The sequence below is a fragment of the Apus apus genome, chromosome 25 (assembly GCF_020740795.1).
Source record: "Apus apus isolate bApuApu2 chromosome 25, bApuApu2.pri.cur, whole genome shotgun sequence".
In the NCBI taxonomy this organism is placed as follows: Eukaryota; Metazoa; Chordata; class Aves; order Apodiformes; family Apodidae; genus Apus; species Apus apus.
The window spans coordinates 464021-486993 of record NC_067306.1 but is presented as its reverse complement, the minus strand read 5'-3'; the positions used below and the strand labels follow the sequence as shown (position 1 = coordinate 486993).

Genomic DNA, 22973 nt, shown 5'->3' with positions numbered 1-22973 from the left:
ACAGCAACTTCACAACCACCAGAGCAGAGCCAGGGCTGTCATCAAGCAATCTCTTTAATGAGGATTAAAAATAATAATATAAAAAAAACAATTCCAGAGCACTGCCCTTTATTTTTTCAGAGATAATCCTCCTTTATTTTGCTCCTGCTTTTTAAACCTTGAAAGTGGCCTTATTGTTCCCTAAACCCCTGGATGTGCTGGAGCCCAGCGGAGAGGCTACCCCACAGCACCTGGCACCTGCCACCACTGCCCCTGCCCATGGTGTCCCTGCCAGGGGACAGAATGCCACAGGGCCCTGGAGCTCCTGCTCAGGCCCAAGGCTCCTCCGTCTACTCCTGGGGAGGTTTCCACTGTCCCACTCGCCCTGCCTGTGGTCTGTGTGGTCGAGGTGTCCCTCAGACAAGGCACAAGCACTCACTCTGCTGCCTGTGGGCACTGCCAAGGCCCTGAGCAGAGCAGGGTGAGCTGTGGCTGCTGGCACAGGACCCAGCTGCCCTGTGACACTCACTGTGGTCCCACCCTGTGCCCAGAATGGCCCTGAGAAGGGACAGGTCTGCCAGTGAGTGCCCAGAGCCTGGAGCAGGGTTGGGATATGCTGCACATCCTGCTCCATCCCCATGGGCAGCACCGAGCAACGTGCCCACTGGCACCTGCTGCCACCGCGGAGCATGGGCGCTGTCGAGCTTCATCTGCTCCACTCAGCAAAACCCTCTGGGGTTGGGCACTCTTGCCCTCACATCCCTTGTCCCACTGCCCTCCTGGGGGGGCAGGCCAAGTGAACCCCAGGAGTGGGGGGAGGGCTGCTGGACCCTCGACCTGCCCTAGGAGATGACAGAGCTTTGGACAAGCTGCAGCAGCCGCTCCTCCCGCAGGACCCTGGGCATGGGACCGGGGGGGCCCAGTGCCTCCCGCAGCCGGGCAAAGGCTCCAGCCCCCACCAGGTGCAGGCGCAGGGGCCCAATGCTGCCCTTGAAGCGGAAGGATTTATAGAGAGAAAAATCCTCCTGGAGACACTGGTCCAGCTGCGAAGAGAGGGCGGGGGGAACAGCCGTCACGGCCGCAGCCCGTGCCCCCCGGGCGGCCCCGCGGCGGAGTCCCAGTGGCGGCAGCGGCTGCCGGGCCACCACTGCCCCCGCGTGGCTGCGGCCACCGCGCCGCCGGTGCCGGCAGCGGGCACGGGGCAGGCTCCGATCTTGCCACCCCACGTATTCCCCTCACCTTGTAGCGCTGCCCCTCCGACAGGTCCCGTAGGCCCTGCAGCTCCACGAACACCTCGTAGTGCGGGGCGCAGATCCCCGAAGAGGCGCCTGCAGCAGCACCACGGGCGTGTTAAAGCCACCTGCAGCCCCCAGCCCCACCGGGTGCAGGCGACCAGGGGCCGAGCAGGGCATAGGAGGGTTGGCAGAGACCCGGGCAGCGCTGGCCACGCTGTCGGGGGAGCTCGGGCAGCTCCTGGGGGCACTCACCCAGCAGATCACTCTCCACGCAGACATAGTCGACCAGACGAGCGCCCGGCCACATGCCCACGGCGCGGCACAGGCTCCGACAGAACCGATCCTCAGGAATGCTCTCGCCCCGCACGCTCAGTGTCTGGCTCTCCCTGCAGGGGGTCGGGTTAGGTACTCTGTGCTAGGGGTGCCTCTGGCATCGTCCCACCCGGACCCTGCCCAACACAGAACCCCCCTAGGTGAGGGGCAGGGGCTGGGGTGTCCTCACCTACGCACAGGCTCTACCACGGGACACTGCTTGTGGAAACCAGTGACCCTCAGCACCTCCCCGGCAGGGCACCTGCGTGGGCAGGGGAAGTGTGAGGGGGGAAGAGAGTGGGCACATGGGGCTGGGGTAGGCATCCCTTCCCCGGACCACCCCAGCAGGGAGGAGGCACCTGTACTCTCCTGACTGGGCTGTCAGGACCAGTTGGTACTCGCGTCCCTCCCAGAGCTCGCCCAGCAGCATCGTCTGTGGCTCCTCCTCGGCCAGGCAAGGCAGGAACTCATAAAAAGCCCAGTCAGGACAGAGCAGGAATCGGGGCACTGGCTTCTCTGGCCACAGGTTCACACCCAGCAGGGCTGCGCAGAGGACAAGACAGGTCAGTATGAGCCCGCCAGGCCCCCCTGCCCCTGCCCACAGGGCCTTAGCCCCTGCAAGAGGGACTGTCAGCTAGAGCCGGGGAAGAGCCACTTGTGGAGAGCAGGCAGGTGTCTCCAGATAGGGCCATGGCACAGAGATGCACCCACATATGCAACGGCAGAGGGGTTGTGCTGCCATATGGCGGCCACAGGGACAGCCACGCGCAGGGTCACTCACCTCCCGCTGCCCGGTAGAAGGGGCAGTAGACAGGCAGCCCCGCGCAGTCGGCCTGGCGCAGGACACGGCAGTACTGCTGCTCTGCGCCCTGCGCCGTCCCCACCACCACCAGCTCCAGCTGCGGCCACAGGCGCCGCACGATGCCCTCGAAGCCGCGGGAACACTCGGCCCGGAGCTCGGCCGCCCGCGTGGCATCAGGGGCCAGCAGGGCCTGCAGCCGGCCCCGCACCCCCTCGGGCAGCCCGGGCTGGGGGCTCAGCCTGCCCAGCGCCAGCTCCTGGGCCAGCTCGGGCCAGCCGGTCCGCAGGGCCCGCAGCGCATCGTGCAGCTCAGCAGCCAGCCCGGCCTCCAGCACCCGCAGGCCGCGCTCCCGCAGGGCGAAGAGCAGCTGCACCCGCAGCGCGGCAGCCCTCGAGGGCAGGGCGCCCGCCAGGGCTGGGGGGCAGTACAGGGTGGGCAGGGGCCAGCCTGCCGGGGCACGGGGGCTACCGTGTGACCAGGAGAGCAGGGCTGTGCTGCAGGGGGCCAGTGCCCGCGGGAAGGTGGCACGGAGGGTGTCCAGGTAAAGAAGGGACCCCTGCGCGGGGAGAGGCGGAGGTCAGGCAGGGCAGAGCCCCAGGTGGGGGTACCTGCCTCCCCTCCCCACCCTGTCACCCCATACCTGTAGCAGGGGGTCGGTGCCCCACCAGCTGCAGAGCACAGCCCAGAGAGGCAGCGGGGGGACCGGCCCTCCCGGCTCCTCCCCGGCGCAGCCCGGCCCCAGCGGGTGCTGCCCCCGGAAAGCTTCAGAACCTGCCGAGAGAGGCGGCGTGAGTGGGGCGACCCTCGGGACCTCCCCGCCCACCCGGTGGCCCCTCCGCTCACCGCGGGCCGTGCCAGGAGGCAGCAGCCGCTGCAGCCGCCGCTCCTGGCCCCGCCGCACCTCGCTGCATCCCAGCTCCAGCCGCCGGCGGCACCGGCCCGCGGCGCGGAGCAGCACGGAGCGGGCCAGGGCGTGCGGTAGTGCCGGGGCGGCGGGCAGGGCCCTGGCCAGAGCCAAGGCCAGGGTCACCGCCACGGCCACCGCCGCGGCCACCGCTGCCGCCACCAGCATCCCGGGGCGCGACCTTCGCTGCCGGCACCACGCGACCACCGCCCCGTTCTCAGGGCCCCGGGACCCCCCTCGTCCTCCGGCCCCGGCGCCCCCCCAGCTATTCCACCTCCGGCAGAAATGACGGCGAATGACCGCGACCGGTGCCGCCCCCGCCGCCAGCTCCGCCTCGATTTTTTATTTTCACTTTCTAAAAAAAAAAAACACCACCAAAAAACCCCAAAACACAAAAAAAACCCGACGCAGCTCCGCTTCCCCCCACCCAGCGGAGAATTAAATCACAATTAACACCCAAGAGCAAACCCCCCTGCTCTCCACCCCTGGTCAAGAGAAAGCCCCTGCTTTTAAAACAATAGTGCAATTTGTCCGTTTTGCTTTGATTTCTCCTCGGGGAAACATCCCCAGGGCCACCACCTGGACCTGCCAGGTCCTGTCCTGCTGGTGGGAACCAGGCCCTGCTCACCCTCCTGCACTCACAGCAGGGATGTGGGGACAGACTCTGGCCATAGGGCGCTGAGCTCCTGCTGTGCCTTGTCCAGAGATGGGGGAGAATTGGGCCAGCCCCACCCCAAACGAGGGGCTCCAGCCCCGCCCCCCAACACTCACCAGGACAGGGACCTGCCTCCTCCCCAAGACACACGTGAAACCCAGAGCTTTTGTGTTACAAAAATATTCCGTGCTTTATTTACTCTGTGGTAGAAAAATAACATGGCCAGGGCCCCAGAGCTGCTCGGCCAGGGCACGGGGAGGGGCGGGGGGCAGAGGGCTGCACCCCCCAGGCTGCCCGTCCTGCCACCCTCGCCACCTGCCCTCAACACTGTCTCCCTTGTGCTGCACCGGCCCCGGAGCAGATGCCAAGGCAGCTCCCGCATCCTTGGGGAGGTCTGGGAGGGGATCCCACCACTGCAGAGCAGAGTGGCAGCACGGATCAGGGGGAGCCCCAGCCAACCCCCCTCTGCCCCGGAGCCCGGCCTGCCCACGCACCCCCTGGGAACGGTGCCACGGGGCAGGACAAGAAGGCGACACGTACATTCTTAGTGACAACAGCGAAAGCCTGAGGCCTGGCCCCCACCCCGAGCAGCCCCTCGGCAGGGAGGGGGAGGCTTAGGGGCTGGTGCCTGCAGAAGCGGAAAGCCGAAGCTGGGCCTCTTGAAAGGAACATACAGAAAAACCATGCGACAAATCCGCTGCCGTTTATACAAGGGCATAAACACCAAAGAGCCGGACGCCAGCCTGCGTTTCGGGGCAGCACAGAGCAAATCTCCGGGGCAGGGTCCACCCGCCGCCCCCCCCGGCACAGAGACACAAACACAGCACAGTCCCCCCAGAGCTGGGGCGGGGGGGAGAGGGCGCCTGCCCATCATGACTGAGCGTGGGGGATCCACTGACTGTCCATGGGGCGCCGCAGCAACTCCTCCACGTGCCTCGCCACATCTATGGTGTCATCCAGGTCGAAGTCACCCTCAGTTTCCAGAACAGTATCAGGGCTGCGGGAGGCAGGTGGTGAGGGGGGGGGACAGGCCACAGGAGGACAGAGACAGGAGACACAATACCTACTTCTGGGTGTACATGTTGTAATGGGGCTGGGAGCAGACAGCGGGTGAGGGAGCCTGGTCCATGTAGGTGGCCCCTCCAGGGGCAGAATCACCTGATGCGCTTACAAACCTGCAGATACAGCGAGCTCATGAGCACTGGCACGGGATGGGATGGGCTCCCTCAGGGTGAAGTTGCACTCTGGAAATTCCCATCACCTCTGACCAGTGTCTCCCTAGACTGGGTGGAGGCAGGGGACCCAAACTCCACACCCACCAACACTGACAACCTGCAGGGTCCCTAGCTCCCTGGGTAGCAGCTCAGTGAGAGGGAGTGTTCACCCTGCCTTGGTCACGGGTTCCCAATCCTCAGCTCCCAGCACCAGCTCCACACTGATGTAGCCATCAGTGGTGTCAGAGCCTGAGAGAAGATGCCGATCCCAAGCTGGGGATGACCCCGTGGGATCACACGCAGTCTGTGTGCAGGGTCACACTTACTCTGGCACCACTTGCTTGATCTGTGGCTTCACGTATCCATCCACGGCTTTAGCTAGAGGACAGAAGGCAGCACTAAGGTAAGCTGCTGGCAGGTGCCACACGCCCGCGGAGGGGCTGGGGCAGGGCCCGCAGCACAGCCCCCCAGGGGGATGGCCCTGAATGCAGCCCCAGGGCAGGGGGATGCCGCGAGCCCTGGCTCCATCCCGGGTGGGATGCAGGAAGGAGAGGGACATGCACAGGGTGAAGGGCAGCGCTACCTGGCATGGACTCACAGAGAACCGGCGTGTAGTACTTGGAAAACACCTCGTCCTTGGGCCGGTCAGGGAACACATAGATGAGGTAATTGAGGTCCCCGAGGCGGTCAGCCAGGGAGCGGATGGAGAAGTCCCTGGTGGTGAAAGGCATCAGGTTCCAGAACATCCTCTCAGCTGGAAAACAAGAGCGAGGACCATGGTGATGCCCAGAGCTGGCAGTGGCTCCCGGCCCCGCTCCAGATACCGGCTGTGAGATCATGTCGAACACCAGACAGCATTTCCCACTCTGCATCCCTCCCCTGGCAACATTCAAAGACAAATCACGGGTCATCAGAAAATAGGATCAGGCAGGAGACAACAGTGAACCCGAGGCAGGTCTGTCCTGCTCTGGGCATGCTGGGGACAGGTGCCCCCTGGCCGTGGGGGCTCCGTGGTGCTCCTCAGCCACGCAAGCCTCCGAAGGACCCTCTGACAAAGAACAGTAATGAGCAGAACAGCCGCACGGGGTTGGGCAACCCATGCAACACCATCACACCAGGAGGCGCCACAAAGTCGACATGTTTCAGCCACGGATCAGACCCCGTGGCTATGTCGGGCAGTTCAGCCCCATCCTCCCTCCTCACCAAGGCCAGAGCTTGGGCTGGACACGTTCCCACGAGCTCCCGCCCTCCTCCCTTTCCAGGGGAAGGCTCTTGTGTGTCCAGCCCTGACGGTGCCAGTGCCCAGCCAGGACGGGAGGTGCCAGAGGAGCAGCACCAGGTGCAGGGGCTGGAGATGGCCGAGTCCCAGGGGGTGCCAGCTCCCAGCACACACTCACAGGAGTCAAACTTCCAGGCAATGGTGATGCCACCAATCTCTGAGTCACTGAACCGCAGCAGGAAGGTCCCGTCGGGCTTGCTGATGAGCAGGTCGTGTGCCTGCTGCTTGTTGACGAAGCCCAGGATGGCCCTAGGCAGAGCGGGGCCGTCAGGGCCGGGGGCTTGGGGCTGGGCAGCGCGGGGCAGGGCGGCTCTTACCCATCGTTCCAGTGGGGCTTCAGATGCTTCTTTAGCACCTCCATGACCCCATCAAACCACTGCCAGAAGGTGTAATTCCTCCCGGGAAGGTTTTCCTGTTGAAATGCCCAGAAAATGAGTACTCCTGGCCCCTGTCAAAACCATGGTGGGACCCCAGGGCTCTGCAGCTCTCCCAGCACAGAGCCCAGCCCGCTCACCCGGTTGAACTGGGACCAGGACACTGTGGTGCTGCTGTAGTCCTCCAAGTGGGAGCTGGTGCTGTTGAAGAGTTTCTGTGCCAGGAACACTAAGTTCTCCTTGGTTAGCCCACGGCTGCTCTGCACCTCTGCCTTGAACTTCATGTTGAGCGCCTCACAGAGCTGCGGCCACTGCACCTTATCAGGCACAGCGAAGGGCACGCGGCCCTGGGGGACACGGAGCAGGGTCAGTGCCAAACTCTGCCCACCCCCCTCTTCTACATCCCCACTGGGAGACTGAGCCCACCTCCCACAGCCCCCCGGGACAGGCAGGGCCTGCACTACTCCTCCATGCTGCCAGCACTCACAGGCTCAGCAAAGGCGTTGTCCCAAAGCACAGTGGCAGTGGCATTGTTGTCCTGGCTCCCGTGTACAATCACCACCACAGGCAGGGACAGTGTCTGCCAGGAAGAAGGAGATGGGGATGGGCCGTGGGGCACAGTGAGAGCATCACCCATGGGCACCCTATGGCCCCAGCACAGCCCCACACCCGTGGGTACAGTGTCCACAGCCCTGCAGAGGGGATGTGGCCGGTGGCATTACCTTCACCTGGAAGACCAGCTCGTTGCCACCAACACTGAACTGTGACTCAAAGAGGATAGTGAACTTCTCTTCGGTCACTGACTCGGCCCCGCGGCGATCCGAGCGCTTGATCCGCTTCAGGGACTGCGGGGACACAAGGCATGAGCAGGGGGGAACAGATGGGGACGCAAGGGGACACCAGGGTGAACACATGGGGGGATGCAACACAGATGGGGACACACGGGCACAGGACGGGGAGCCAGCAGCGCTCACCATGTTGCGGAAGTGGGCGCTGAGCGTGCCGGTGGCCTGGTGATACTCCATCACGCAGCAGTTGTTGAGGATCTCCCCACTGCTCTCACTGCCACAGAAACACACAGGGTCAGGGTCCGGCAGGGTTGGCAGCCCAGTGGGATGCAGCCCTCCTGTGCCTCCAGCTCCAGGTGCTCCTCCCTGCTGCCTGGGCAGCCCCAGCCCCCCACAGCACACCCCCAGCCCCCCCTCCCATCATTACTTGCGGGTACTCTCGTTCTTCAGCAGGGCCTTGGCTTGCTGCTCACTGATGATGGTGGCCTTCACCTGGGGGGGGTTCATGTGCACATTCAGCTTCCCCCCCACCAGGAGCCGCACGGTGGCTGCAAACTTGGTTTGTGTCTTCAGGACCTGGGGAGGCTGCTTCTCAATGATGAAGGTGCTGGGGAAGCATGGGGATCAGGGGCAGGCAGGCAGAGCAGCCCCAAACCAGCCCCCCCAGCCTGCGAGCAGCCTCAGCTGCACCAGTCTCCACCTCTACCTGGTCACCAGGGCAGAGATGATGTCAGTGATGGTGCCATTCAGCTCCGACAGCATCTCCTCCACCGGGCCTGGGATTGGCAGCTGCTGGCACAAGTGCTCAGCCCGCCGAATCTGCTGCCGGTTCTGCCAGATTATCTCTGCCAGCTTTTCGCACCTGGGGAGAGTGGGCTCAGCACCACTGGGGCCCAGCACCACCGGTGCCCAGCTTCCCACCCCACCAGGCACTGCCAGTGCCAGCACCCACCAGGTCTGCAGCACATCCAGGGTGCCCTCAGGGGGGCCCCCATTCCCTGCCAGCTGCTGCCGACGCTTCCACTGGATCAGCTCATCATCCAGGATGGTTGTTTGCTGCTTACGCAGCAGCTGCAGCGTCTTCTGGTGCTTCTCAGCCAGGTCCTGCAAGGCAGGACGGTGTTACCAGACATGGAGATGGTGGGGCATGAGGACAGCAGGAGAGGGTGGTGGCACTCACCACACGGTACTGCTGTAGTGTCTGGGCCTCCCGGTGCAGCCAGGCCTCCAGAGATGCCTTCTTCTGCTGCAGTGTGGTCTCCCTTGACAGACGCTCCTGCGGGCCCAGCTGGGAGAGCTGGGAGAACTGAGCTGCGGGACAGAACACCACATTAGGGCCAGCATAACCAGCACCCCGGGACACCTCACCCCTGGCCCACACCCACCTTGGAGGCGCATGTTCTCCTGGTACTGGATGATGAAGTACTCCTGTGTCTGCTGCAGCTTCTTGAGCTCATTTTCTGAGTCCTGCGTGATGAGCCGCAGCTCCTCGAAGGTCTGGTTGATCTGCAGGTGCTTCTGGGACATGGCGTCCACCAGGGAACCAGCTGGTGAGGGGCTCTGCATGGGCCGTGGGGAGTGCTTAGCTCAGCAAGGGGACCCTCCCTGGTCACCGAGTGCAGGAGGGACCAGGTATCCCCCTGCTTCAGGGCTGCTCCCACAACTCCTATGCTGGAGACCCCAAGCATCTCCCCACCCTGTGGGACCCCTTCCCTCAGCCCAGGACATGACCCCACTCACGTTGTTCGCTTCCCGCACCAGCCGCTGCTCGTGGTACAGGATGTGCCGGATGCAGCGAACCAGCTCCATGGGGCACCGGTCGTACGTGTTCTGCAGGGAGAGCACAGGATGAGCCAGGCCCGGGAGCCCCACAGCCCCCACCTGCAGCCCTCCACTCACCTGCAGCTGCGTGGCATAGTGCCCCAGCTTGATCTTCAGCAGGAAGCCATCTTCACCCACTTGGTGGTCGGCCTTCTTCTGCAGCTCCTGGATCAGCCCCTCCAGCAGCTGCGTCGCCTTCACATTCTCCTGGGGGTTGTCAAGGTCGATGGAGTCCCTGCATAAGCAGAGTGGCAGTGTCAGGGCAACCCCAGTCCTGCACAGGGGGTCTCCAGCAGAGGGGGGCACCCCCCAGCTCCCCAGGGTGCTGCCAAGCCCAGCATCCCCCATGGGAACAAGGACCCCCCGACCTACCATGCCTGGCTCTCGATCCACTGTGACAGGTAGTGCCGCACCTCGATGGGGAAGTGCTGCCCATAGAGCGCCTGCATCTGCCGCAGGGCTTCACCCTGGAGCTGCTGTGCCTGGATCCACACGGCCATGGCTCAGCACCTGGGGGGACAGGCGGGTCAGGGCACTGCGGTCAGGCCAGTGCTGCACCACGGCGGGGTCTGGCCCTGGCCACCCAAAAAGCCCTCTGCAGGAGCCTTTGGGTTCCCAAAGCCCTTCACAGGAGCTTCCAAGTTCTCTGGTGCTGCCAGAACCACCTCCAGCTGCTGAGGGAAGGCACAGGGGGAGCAGGGGACCCCAGCTGAGTCACCCCCCCTTTTCTAGGAAGAGCCCTGGGGGCTGTGGGGCCGTGAGCCTCTGCACTGCTTCTCCACATGGTAATCATTTCCCCTCGCTGCTGCGTCGCGGGATCACAGCCATCACTGGCCACGGGAATGAGGAAATGGGGCCAGGGGAGGGCTGTGGAGAAGTCCAGGGTGACGCAGAGCAGAGCCCCCCCTCCGTGCCCACCCCTGGCAGTGACAGCAGAAGGAGGGGCAGACACAGCCCCACCACAGGGTCCATGTGGCACCGCAGCCCCTGGAGGGTCCCTGGTCCCATAGCCACCGCAAGCCCCGTGCAACCAGCCCCACCAGCCAGAGCATGGAGTTTCCCAAAGCGTTTGGGGTGACTTTGGCTCCATGCAGGAATCCTGCCAGATCCTACGTGGCTCCAGCACCCCAGTTCACACCAGACAGCTGTGACAGGCAGGGAAAGCACCAAAAAAAGCCAGAACGTCCCTTGCCTGGAAAAACAACCTGGCAGGGTGATGGCAAGTGATGAAGGAGGGCCTGCAGCGCCTCTGAGCTGAGGATGCAGCAACAAACAGCATTTACAGACACTCACACCCAAACCACCTGGGATTCAGTATCATGCAGAGGTGCCGGGAAGGGGCATGAGGCCTGTAGCTGTGTCCCACGGCTGGGTGACCAGGATGGGATCCAGTTACTGCACCGGCCAGTGACAAGCAGATGGAGCCAGGGACAGCGCCAGCAGGGGCTGTGCCTTCCTCCCACCCTCCCCGAAGTGCTTTGTTCAGCCTTAGAAATAGTCCTGGTGACATGAAGGGCTATTTCTAAGTGCCATCCCAAAGGGAGGGGCAAGTGTCAGGGGTCGGCGGCAGCGGATCTGAGCAGAGCAGCGATGGCTGGAGCCCCCGAGCCCTGCCAGGAAGAGGAACAATAACTGAGAGTTGGCTAAAAAATAATTTTTCCCCTATAAAAAGGGAGGAACATTTCCACATTCACAGAAGTCACCACATGGGAAATTCTGCCAAAAAGGAGGAGCCTGGGGAGGCAGAAAAAGGCAGGCGAGGAGGGGAAGGGAAGGTGGGATGGTCGACAGAAGGACACGCACTGGCAGTTAGAAATTGCGGATGCTTGATAAGGGCCATTAGTGAGAACTGCTGCCCCAGCAGAGCCGAGAGCAGCCAGGGCCGTGCTGGTGCCACCGTGCCACGAACGGCCCAGGTCCCTGGAGCAGAGGGGACAGCCACACGGACACAGAGCAAACAAACACTGCCCTGCCTATCGAGAAAATGGTGATCTCTTCCCATCTCATGGCGACAAAACACTTCCTATTCCACTCCAGTGTGTTGTTAAGCAACGAGTCTCTGGCTGGTGCTGCGGTGAGCTGGCAGACACTGTGCTCAGCCAGTGCCAGCCTGGGAGCTGGAGCGCAGCATCGCTGCTGGGGCACCTGACAGAAGGGGAGCCAGCATCACACCCTCTACACAGGGACTGTACGACAGCTGACGGCACCACAGCTCAGCTGGTATGTGCCCCCAACCAAAGGCAGGGCCATCCCCAGGCCGTACCACCCTGGTGAATTTGCATGCCCCAAAACAACCACTCATGCCAGACCTCCATGGGCATCACCAATGCAGCAGTGGGCATTTCTCCAAGCACCTCCTCTTCACTTCCCATATCTCACCCATCAACAGACAAACTAAAGCTTCCCAGGGGCCAGAGCACCCCGAGTGCCCCAGAACAAGTCACCAGTGCTGCCTGCCACAAGCAAACAAGGCTTTCCAGCCATGAGACACAGCAAGGCTGGGGAACAGCTCTGCTTCAGCAAGAGGTACAGCACCACAGTCCCACTGCGCAACTGGAGCCACGGGCTGTTCCAGGCAGCTCCTGCACCCAGACCCACTGCCACTCAGCTCAGCAAACTTGTCCAGGCCAGGGCTCACTCCAGCCCACCAGCACTCGCCCAGCCACAGCACTCGCTGCAGCTCCTGCACGCCGGCAGGGACAGCCGCAGCGTCACACGTGGCCACAGGTCAGCGGTGCCGCAGCCACTGGCCGCATGCAGACTCAAACAACTGCAGAAGACATAATTGCAGTGGTTTAAGCTACTTTGCATTTACTTTTTGGCAGTGAGCTATAACCCACCCATTACCACAGCTTGGTTAACCAGCAGCAACTCAACAAGCCACAGCAACGCGCTCACCGGTGACTTATCACTGGCACACGCAGCAGCTGCCTGGAGGTAGGACAAGTGCCATGGAGAGGGACCCCGGCCCTGTGGGAACACTGCAGGCAGGGGAGTCACCAGCAGTCACTGCTTCTGTATCCAACAGTCCCACTACCTCCTCTTGATGGGGAGGCACTGGCCACAAAATGGGTGAAACCCATCCAAAGGGGGCTCTCAGAGAGCCAGAGGCATCAGCAGGGGAGGGGACAAACATGGGGAGGCTGGCAGCACTGCTGAGGCCAGGGGACCCAATGTGACCACACCAGGGACAGGCCACAGCCACAGTGGCAGCCCAAGGGGCAGGAGTGATGGCACCTCCTTATTGTGTCAGCACTGGGACACGAGCTGCAGAAAAGCCAGAGCGAGCCAGAGCACGTCCAAGTGCCTCAAAAGGAGGGAAATGACTCGTGGGTGCGGCCAGCAGCACCTTCTCATGCGCTGCTGGCATGACAAAGCTCAAACACGGGCAGTGCCCGCCCAGGGGCCAGCACGTGAGCCGCATGGAATGCTCACAGGATGCTCAGTGCACGCAGCTGTGGGATGCTCACAGTGCACAGCCACCTTGGGACCTCCCCGCAGCCAGGACCCCCTGCCCTGGTACAGAACCCCTCCCGCCCCAGCGCTACATGGCCCCTGGCCGCAGCCCCTTGCCCCGTCCCATGTCATTCAGTGCCGGGGCGGGGGCCGAGAGCCCGACAAAGCTCTGGGGGGCCATGGCCAAGGGACTCTGCCCATAACCACCCACTCCCGCACGCCTGCCCCACGCAGCCCCTCCGCCGCGGTGGCTCCCGCACTGCCCTTTGCCTGGGAGTCTCCGAGCGGTGTCCTCCCCTGGGCAGGGTCCCGGAGCTTGCCCGGCGCCGAGCTCCAGCCGCCAGCAGCGCCGCGCTGTCCTCCCCTCCCGCAGTAAACACGGACACGTGGTTCCTCGGCACCTCCGGCAGCCGCGATCGCTTCCAGGTCAGAGCCGGCCTCGCTGGCGGCCACAGGGCCCGACCCCGCAGGCCACGCAGCGGGGGGCTCCGGTCCTGCCCCAGCCAGGGCTGCTGGGGGGCTCCAGACCTGCCCCTGCTCCCCGGCAGGACGGATCCTGCATCCCCCGGGAAGGGCAGCCCCAGGCAGGCTCCCTCCGGGGCAGGAGCAGCCGCTCAGCACAGAGAAGGGCTCCGGTTCTCCACACACAGACACCTACCCCTGGGCAGCCCAAGGGACCAATTCACGGCCCTTGTCAAGGGCTTCCCGAGCTCGAATCCCCTTACACATGGGCCTGCACCAAGCCCCGCTGTGCACCACGTCCTGCCCCACAGCTGGGGGTCCCGGAGGGCTCCACACACACACACCCCCCCCGCCAGAGGCTCCAGGCCGTCCCAGCCGGGGGCTGCACCGCGCACGGGTTGGCAGAGCCTCAGCACGGTTCCCGGCTCCTCCAGGCACCGCAGCTGCAGCCCCGGTGCGGGGTGCCCGGTGCCACACTCACCGGGGTCGGGCACCGCTCTGCCCCACACACGGCTCCGGCGTCCTAGCCCTGCTGCAGCTCCAAGCAGGCACTGCCAGCACAGCCAGGCTCCCGGGGCAGCTGTTTCGCAGGCTCTGCGCTACAGGAAGGAGCGGGGAGCTGCTATTTCCTTCCAAAATGTCAGCTGCCTGCGCAGGGCAGCCAGCCCGGGGCTGCTGGCAGCTTCCTCCAGCACCACCGAGTGTGGTGCCCGCCGAGGGAGCGGGGCCAGCTCCCCCTCCACACTCAGCCCCACAGTCGCACCCAGTGCTGGAGGTGGGCACCACCCTCTGCTCCAGCAGGTTGGTGGGGATGAGACCCCCCCGAACCCCCATGGGTGGTCAGCAGCTGCAGGTGGGACAACAGGGACCAATGCAGGAGCCCAGCACAGGGGAGATGGGACAGATTTGCCTGCACCCCCTGGCTCTGCTCACACCCCAGCACACTGCAGCAGGGCAGAGCCTGCACCAGGAGCACCAGGGCGCCAGTGAGCAGCCCCTGGATCACCCAGTCCCACTTGGAACTGTGGCTGGCGGGTGCTGGGGCCATGGTGAGGGGAGTGGGGCTGCTTGCCTGTTTCACGCCTGCCTGTGGTTTCCAGCTTTCGGCTGGGAGGTGGCAGCGCCCGCCCAGTGCGGGATGCAAGCTCCTTCTAGAAGCTCAGTGCTTTGATGGGTTATGCTTGTCTCCCACAGCAGAGCAGCGGCACTGACGGCTTCGCCCCGGTGGCAGCCGACCGCCCCAGCCTGCCAGAGCCCCCAGCCCACGCTGGAAACCACCGGGCCTGGAGCTGCAGGGCTCGCGGAGGAGGCAGGGGTGGCTCTGGAAACAAAACATGCCCCCCAAGGGCAGAGATGATAGGCCCTGCAGCCAGCAGGCAGAGCCCAGACTGGCAGTGCTGGCACCAGCCAGGCTTCCTGACAGCTTTGGGAGCCAAAAATAGAGAACTTGCACTGTTACAGGAACAAGGAAACCTCAAGCATGGCCCGATGCTGTCCGAGGAGAAACCAGCCCCGCACGCAGGTAGAGATGCCCCACAAGTGCCAGGGGGCTCAGAGTGGGGGGACTGCCCACAGCTGGGCTCATGCCATAGCCCGGGGCTGTACCTGCCTGCTGCCATTTGCTGCCCTCGGGAACGGTTTTTCTCCTCTCTAAAGATTTTCCGTCCCTACCACAGAGACACAGAAACCTGCATCAAACCAAAACCCCCAAAATACCCAGTGAAATCCCAGCAAAATCCCTTGAATCCAAGGACTGGGACCTAGAGAGAAAACCACCCTGGTATACCAAGAGTTGCCCTGGTGCAGCCACAGCCAGATACAGGTGCTGCCCCAGCAGAATTCCCTCAAATGCTGAGCATGGATCAGGATTGGCACTGGCAGGACCTTGGTCCCCATGGAAGAGCCAGGAGGCCACTGATACTCTACCACCCCCCGGCTGAGCTTTCCATAGCACACACAGGAGGGTAGCCCCCAGTCCCCCACTTCCCTGAGGTGAGCCTGCCCCACCACATGGGGCACCAGGTGCCTAGGACCACTCACCCAAGCCCGGCACAATGAGCCAGCTGTGCCAGACCCGAGCAGGCAGCTCAGGAACAACAGGGCCTGTCTGGGTCCAGAGGGGATGAGCAGAGCCCAGCCCAACAGATGCCAGCGGCCAGTGCCAGAGCCAGGTGCTGGCAGGCAGGACACACCGTGCAGCCACACCAGCAGAGCCGAGCACCCACCCAGCCCCTATGGGCATAAGTTCAGCCTGGATCCTGTGGGATCCACCGCGGCGACCCCAGTCCTCACCAGCACTGGTGCTGCCCCCGCCGCAAACCCACAAGCAGGATTAGAGAGACCTGGGCAGAGCTTTAATTGCTCCTGGCTCTCTGAGGCCAACCAGCTGAATTAACCTGGTGCAGGGCTGGCAAGGCTCCAGCGCCTCAGTGGCCCAGGGCTTCCCCAGCGGGGGATCCCAGGGTGGGTGCAGAGCCACCAGCTGCGGGCAGGTACCAGCCCTCGCCCAGGAGGGGATGTGCAGGTGCCACGTGCTGGACACTTGGTAAAGGTGTTTTGGCTCCACAGTAACAATGAGCCACCCCAGCTCGGGTAACGCCATGCCAAGCAGAGCAGCTGCCACCCAGGGACTCTGCAGACACCCCAGGGTCCCAAGGGTCCCACACCAGCCCCCAGCACCAAGGCCACCTCCAGCACAGCCCTCAGCTCACTGCTAATCCCTGCTCAGACCAGCACCAGCCCAGGAGGGATGGGCTGGTTGGAAGGTCCTGAGGATTAAGCTCATTTCAGCATCGAATTAGTCCCGATTGGGGTCTGGAGACACAATTTCATTTTATCTGCCACGCTCCAGCGGGCACACACAATGGCACTAATCCAGCCGGATTTGCAGAGCAGGACCCGGGGGGCTGGGTAGACGCAGACAGCACAAGCACTGGGGTTGCACCCACCCACCCCACCCCCAACACCACACTCTTGCTCTGCCCCCACCAGGGGCAGGGGACACGGTGCCAGAACCTCCTCCGGCACTGGCCCTGGCCACGCTGGAAGACAGCACAGGGGACGTGCAGGACCCACAGCGCAGCCATGGTTGGGTGGGCAAACCCTCACACCCTCATCTTCAGGAGCCAACACTGAGCATGTGGGCTGTGCACGAGGACACTGGGCAAGGGGGGATGCTGGACACTGCTCTGGAGCCGCATGGAGCCCACACGGTGCCTGGGCAAATGCTGGCAAGGCTCTGCCTCAGCAGCCCCTGCAGATGCCCCTGCCGAGGGCAGGCTCCAGCACCCTGCAGCACAGCACTGGGATCCCACTGGTGGCTGGCAGCCCAGTGATGTGTGCAGTCAGCAGGAAAACTGCTCCTGGACATCACAGCTTCTGTCCACAGGGACAGGCAGGGCCCAAGCCCTGTGTTGTCAGGCTCTCAAAGGAGGAGGTGCAGGACGGGGAGGTCCCTGTGAGCAGCCCCTGCACCCCCAGCGTGCTCTGCCCCCCCAGGCTGCTTGCAGCCATGGCAGCTCTGCACAGGGAGATGTTCTTGCATCTGGTCAGTTGAGCAGAAGGGAGGGAGGGGAAAGCCTTCCCTAGAAGAGGGGGCACCCAGACACCCAGGGACACTGGCAGGAGGGGGGACTAGTCAGAATGGGAATAAAAAAACAAAACACCAATGGCTTCTGCTGCAAAACTCTCATTCTGAGATGGTAAACCTCCCAGTTGAACCTGAACCACACATTCAGCCCCAATGCACATAAACACATCCAGGTGGGAGTGCTGGGTTTTGCCTTTTCTCCCCCCAGGACACACTCCACAGCCCCAGGTGTCAGCTGGCAGGGCCAAGGGGAGCCCAGGGCTCGGGCTGCTCCGTGCACTGTCCCCGAAGGGTTTCCAAAAGGCACAAGTGACTAACAGGGTTATAAAGGGAGCATGCTGGGCCAGCAACAGCCCCAAGGCCCAGGGCTGTGTGTTAACACCACCAAAGAGGACAGAGGACAGAGGGTGAGGGGCTCAGACACGCTGCCAGTGAGCTGCCCCTTTCTCTGCTCAAAGCCTTGCAGCCAGCCACTGAGCCAGTGGGATGAGAAGTCAGGCAGAGCACACACACAGTGCTCAGCTGCTTGGCCACTGGGGCTGTGCCGGCCCGTCGAGCTCTGCCCCAGCACCAGCCTTTTCCCCAATTCCCTCCCTGGCAAAGCTGCACTGTAAACCAGCGTTTACCTCTCAAAACAACAGGAAGACCCAAAGTTGCAGCGAAAATGGAGATTGCAAAACTCACCAGCAACTGTTTGAAGAGGGAGTGGGTTGTGACCATGTCAGGGTTTGGCTACAGCTCTGCTGCTGCCTGAGCCCCGCGAAGCCGCGCAGCACATGGCTCCCCGGCGGGGCGGGAAGCAGGCATGGCCCTGGGGCAGCGCAGGGCACCCAGCGCTCCCGGCCCCTCTGGTGCAACAAGATGGGTGGATTCTGCTTTATCAGCATGTCAGCTCGGCCCTATCGGCCAGGAAGCCGTGTTCACAAGTGTGCCTCCCCCTCGACATTTCCCAGCGCGGCAGGAGAAGCGGCTCACAGCAGCCTACCTTTTATCAGCCAGCAGATGTTGCTAGAACTGTTGCTGCATGTAAAATTCAGGCATGCCCAGCACTGCTTGGATCCCTGCACCAGCCATGCGGTGCCAGGGTAAACACCCCCACCCCCTTCCTCCTGGGATCAAAACACTTGGGGGTTGCAAAATAGACACCCCATGAAAGGAAAGGCATGCCACAGAAACATTACAGCTGTCGAGGCTACTTCTCTCAGAGCACACTGGAGCCCCAGAGCCAGCAGCACGGCCTCCCAGGCCAGAGCCCAGCCCCAACCCATCCCAGCAAGGCAGGGACCAGCAAGCCCCTGGCTCTGCCCCCAGCCGGCACACTGCCCTGGCTCCCTCGTGGTGCATTCAGCCCCATAACACCAGGGCTGCTGCCAGGACAGCACCCACTGCCACAACCCCCAGCGATGCCAATGGGGGGAGATCCTGCTTGACCCACATCCTGCCGTGCCCAGGCTCCTGACAGCTTCCCGGGGCTGCCGCGAAGCCCGTTGGGCATAGCCCAGCTTACGGGAATTCCTTGCAAACCTCACAGTCATTTCCCAGCTGACAGGGCCACTTCACTGAACTCAGTGCAGCACAGTCACCACCCGTCGCCCCACCACCCACGCCGTGGAGGAGCGCAAGGAGCAGGGATTTTTCGCAAGCAGAGTATCTGGGTTTTGCTATCACTCGAGAGAGAGCTGGGAAACCCCACGGCGAAGACCTCACAGGCTCTTTGGAGTCAGCACTTCCCCTGCAGCAGGAGGGGAAGGTCCCTCCACATGCTCTGTGCAACCCTGCATTGAGCATCCCCAGCTGCAGCCAGTGCCAGCATCCCTTGTCCTGCCCCAAAGCATCAGCCTCAGAACAAGGCAGGTGCACCAAAACTGGTGAGGTGGTTCTAGTGACAACTACTGGAGGACAAACACCCCCTGAAAAAGGACACTTTTCAAAATGCCATGAAATGCAGAGTGGGTGACAGCTGCCCATCACTCCCCATTTCCAGCCCAGCTCTGCCATGTTCCTGGGCACAGACTGTCAACACCTCTCGACCTGCACCAGAGCTGCTCCTTCCACACGGCTGCACATGCAGCACAGCCCCAGGGACAGCCCTGCCCTCCAGGGACAGTTATAGAACCCAGAGATGGTATCTGTCCTCATGTCCAGCACCTAAGGGACCTGGGAGCCATAGCAGGTCAGGCTGCAATCCCAGCAGCTTCAGGAGCACCACGGCTGGCTGCAGCACAGGATCACCGCACTGGTGCAAACACGTCAAAGCATGTTGACAAACCTCGGCTCACAATCACCACCAAGAGCACTACAATGGAGCCAGCCCTCCTGCCCAGCCCCCAGCCTTCCTCCCAAACACCACGCTCAGGGGTGGGGGGGTGGAGAGCTCCCGCAGGGCAGGGCTGGCCCGCAGGGGTGACATGCTCTCCAGACCACCCCACAGCACACACAACAACTGCCTCCGTGGACACTGGCTGCCAGGGTTTGCACAGGTCTGGCTGCAGCCGCCAGTGCCCCTGGGGACACAGGCCTGGCCACAGGCTGCCAGCCGAGTAAGCCAGCCTGGGGCCAGGAACGTCCTACTGCAACAAGGTGACCCATGCTGTGGGGACTTCGTGTGCCATGTCCCTGCCACGGGTGAGCCACCTGGCCCTGCACCACGCTGCGATGCTGCCATGGCAGTGCCAAGCCCTGCACTCCTCAACAATGTGCCCCAACTGTCGCAAACAACTCACTTGTTGTCCCTACCTGTCCCCTGTCCTCTGCCGCTGGGCTTCCCCGAGTGCGGTGGGACGCGTGGGTTCCTGCCACCTCCCCACGAGGTCACGCAAGCCAAGGGCCCCGGCGCCGCAGCTGACACGGGAGGTGTGACCGCGCTCAGGCCGAGCCCTCGGCAGTGCCAGCGCCCGCACCCGCTGCCGACGTGACCCGGGCGCCGGCGCCCCGGAGCCACTCGGCGCCGTGGCGAGGAGGTGCCGGGAGCCGGGAGCGCTGACAGCTCCGGTATCCCGCCGGACAGGTGGCCGCGGCTCCCCCGGGCTGTCACCCGGCCGTGCGCCCCGGCCGGCGCTGGAGCTGGGTGAAAGGCCACGGGGCGCCGCGTCCCCCCGGTGCCACCACTCCCACCTCGCACGGGGAGCGTTTTCTATCCGCCTTCGACTGTGCTCGGCAACGCCGAGCCGAGTGTCCGACTGCCGGTGGGCGGGATTCCCGGCTCCCGCCGCGCTGCCCCGGGCCGGTGCGGGGGAACCCGGCCTGCCCGGCCCCCACCTGCCCGGGGCCGGTCCCCCGCATTGGGACACGCGGCTCCGGTTTCGGCGCTGCCCCCGCTCAGGCAGGGCCCGGCCCGGGGCAGCGGCGGCAGGAACCGGCCCCGCTCCGCCGGGCAACGAGCGCCCCCACCCCGGGACGGGACGCGCCGCGGCCCCAGGCCCCGAGACGGCCCCGCCGCCCGCGCAAAGTCCGCCCCTGCCCCGGGGGCGGCCCCGCTCGCTGCCCGCGGCCCGGCCCGGCCCGCACCTGCGCGGCCCCTCCGCCCGCAGCGAGGCCGCGGGCCCGGCCGGCACTTACGAAACACCCAAAATATTTACCGAGGGGCGGAGGGGGGGAAGGCCGCCACGAGCCCCGACCCGCCGCAGCTGCCCCCGGCCCCGCCGCCCCCCGCGGCGATGGCGGCTCCGCGCCCGCTCCCACCTGCGGCCGCGGCGGCGGCTCCGCTGCTCCGGCGGCTCCCGGCGGCTCCCGGCGCTCGGCTCCGCCGCCGCTCTGCCCCCTCCGGCCGCCGCCGCCTGCACCGCCCCCGGCCCCGCCCGGCCCCGGCCCCCGGCCCCGGCCCCGCCTCCTGTCCCTGCCGCTGCCACCGGCACCGGGTAACGGCACCGGGTAACGGCGCCAGGCACGGACAGAGCCCAGGAGAGCTGCAGGCACCAGCTACAGTGAAGCACAAACCGGCACTGGAGTTTGGCACTGGGTACTGGGGAAGCCCAAATCAGCACCAGACGTTGGTGCTGAGCATGGGGGTGCTCAAAAGCAGTACCGGGAGTCAGCAGGAGCCAGCACCGGCAGCAGACACCGGCACGGGGCCCTTGCAGCTGGGAGATCCTGCTCCAACACCAGCACTGGCTCTGGGGGAGTCTGGGCACTGGGATCAGGTCCACGGCACCAGGCACAGCTGGGACCCCCTAGGGCACCAGGAGTCCGGCTGCACCTCTCCATTCTCCCACATCCTCCCTGGTACCCCGGGTTTCCTGTCATCCCTCTCATCACCGTCCCTGCCCACGGGACAAGCTCTTCCCCCACAGCCCCATGGCCACCCCAGCCACGCACCCAGGCTGCAGTGCCAGCCGGTCCCTCCGTGGCACATCCTGACAGCGCTGGGCTGCAGCAAAGGTGCAAGTGTTGCCCCTTGCTCCCCATGATATTTCTGAAAGGTTCCATTGTGTCACACTGCCTGCAGCCCATGGCTGCTCCCTCTTACCCTGAATCTCTCAGGGCAGAGGCTCTGGCACCCAGGAGAGCCGGTTTCCCATGGGAGCTACGTTGGCTCCAACAGGGATTGTGGATACCAGAAAAGAAAGGAAATCCCATTCCACCAAGTGCAGGACGAGCAACATCACGGCCCCAGCTCCCTCTGGCTCCCCAGGCTTCCTCTCCTCTTGGTAACTCTGCCAGGGGCACATGAGGGGCAGTCAGTGCAAGGGGCATGATGCTGGGGCTGCTCCAGCTGGGCCTGCAGGGAAAGGCTCTAATCCATCAGGTTTCCTTAATCCCTGCACGTGCCCACTGGGTGCAGAAGCTGCTTGAACAGGTATGTCCATGCTGGAGTGCAGCACCAAACCACAGGATTTGGGTGGTGCCAGAGCCAGGGGCCATTACAGGATGGGAGCAACTGGCCTGGTACTGGAGGGTCGTGGGCTTTATCAGCTCCAGCTGTGCCAGACTTGGGCTCCCTTCTTGCCCCTGGTTGGGGTTCCCCAGAAACCCAGTGTCCTGTTCTGTCACCACTGTGGTACTGGGTGATGATGGGACATCCCAGGTGAAGGGGGCACCCCAAGGTGACAGGGCACCCCGGGTGACGGGGCACCCCAGGTGGCAGTGGCTGTTGCGTGGCAGCAGGGAGAGGTCGCCAGGCAGGAAGCAATACTGGGTGTGCTTGTTTCTGCTCGAGTGCTCCTGCCAGCCACATGGGATCTCCTGGGCTTTCACTTTCGTTACCAGTTAATCTTCTGAGGCCTGTAAAAACTCTGAAGGGAAATTCAGCAGGCACATGGTGCATCCCACTCCAGTCTGGGAGAAGCGTGGGTGACCCCTTCCCAGGACAGTGAGCACCCAGTGCCAGCCCTGGGAAGCTGGGAGTGACAGGCTTGGCTCTCCTTGCTCTAGTGCCCATGCTGGGACAGGATCATTCTCAGACAGTTTAGGGTTAGCTCAGCAATTCTGTATGAGCACAATCCCAAGTTCTCACCTGTCCATTTTTTAATCTATTGCTTTTGTACTGAAGTCCTCCTCTTCGGGAGCTTGCAGCTATGGGAGCTGGCTGGCAGGGAAGTGAGCCCAGGGGACAGTGCTGTGAGCCCCAACAGCCAGGGCCATAGCAGGAACAGGGGAGGATGCCCAGGGACCCTTCTGTGACTGGCAAAGCCACAGCCTGCCCAGGGTGTCATGGACTTCAGGGCTCTGCTGCCCCACCTGACACCCCGAAACAGCCCTTCTCCAGCTCCTCACCCGGTCTGGCTCCACAAGTCCAGGAGATAAATACCTGTGGGCTGGGCAGGCACCAGTGCAGCACCTGCTTCTGTGCAAATACCAGCCACAAACTGCTGCTTTTTGGCTTAGCTCCCACCCACCAGCACTCACCACATGCCCAGAGGAGCACAGGATGAACAGGACAGCCCAGGCATGAGAAGCTCTAGCCCAAGCAGCTCCCAGCTCCCACCAAACACTTCACTGCAAGTGCTCATACACTTGGGAGGCACCTCATGCACCCAGGACTGACACATCACTGCTGAGCTGCTGCCAGCAGTGTCCTGGCTGCCATTCCCAGCACTCCCACAGCACTACAGACATTGCAGGGAGGTGAGCTCGGACCCTGGCAGGTCATGCTGGGTGCCTGGTG

At 63.7% G+C, this 22973-nt stretch overlaps 2 protein-coding genes across 4 annotated transcripts; both read right to left on the bottom strand.

The window, feature by feature from the left end:
- Window positions 1-36: 36 nt before the first annotated feature.
- On the bottom strand, window positions 37-3904 carry GHDC (GH3 domain containing). The gene is made up of 9 exons (XM_051640066.1): window positions 3875-3904; window positions 3172-3565; window positions 2969-3099; window positions 2308-2884; window positions 1886-2069; window positions 1717-1788; window positions 1467-1600; window positions 1219-1307; window positions 37-1022 (listed from the first exon to the last, which is right to left on the bottom strand). Exons 1-9 carry the CDS (start codon window positions 3902-3904, stop codon window positions 822-824), a joined length of 1812 nt encoding a protein of 603 aa, XP_051496026.1. The 3' UTR covers window positions 37-821.
- A 147-nt stretch (window positions 3905-4051) lies between these two features.
- Window positions 4052-20651, bottom strand: LOC127394316 (signal transducer and activator of transcription 5B). Of its 3 annotated transcripts, none has more exons than XM_051640162.1 (19): window positions 20552-20651; window positions 9736-9873; window positions 9442-9598; window positions 9283-9372; window positions 8928-9102; window positions 8723-8853; window positions 8495-8646; window positions 8249-8404; window positions 7970-8149; window positions 7729-7816; window positions 7477-7599; window positions 7242-7334; window positions 6895-7101; window positions 6698-6792; window positions 6499-6629; window positions 5685-5855; window positions 5428-5479; window positions 4955-5062; window positions 4052-4884 (listed from the first exon to the last, which is right to left on the bottom strand). In XM_051640162.1, the coding sequence occupies exons 2-19, from the start codon at window positions 9861-9863 to the stop codon at window positions 4758-4760; spliced, it is 2364 nt and encodes a 787-aa protein (XP_051496122.1). In that variant the 5' UTR covers window positions 9864-9873; window positions 20552-20651; the 3' UTR covers window positions 4052-4757. The 3 variants fall into 3 exon arrangements, with proteins under 3 accessions (XP_051496122.1, XP_051496124.1, XP_051496123.1); XM_051640164.1 differs by having other exon boundaries at window positions 5700-5855; XM_051640163.1 differs by lacking the exon at window positions 20552-20651 and adding an exon at window positions 19607-19739.
- Window positions 20652-22973: the final 2322 nt, after the last annotated feature.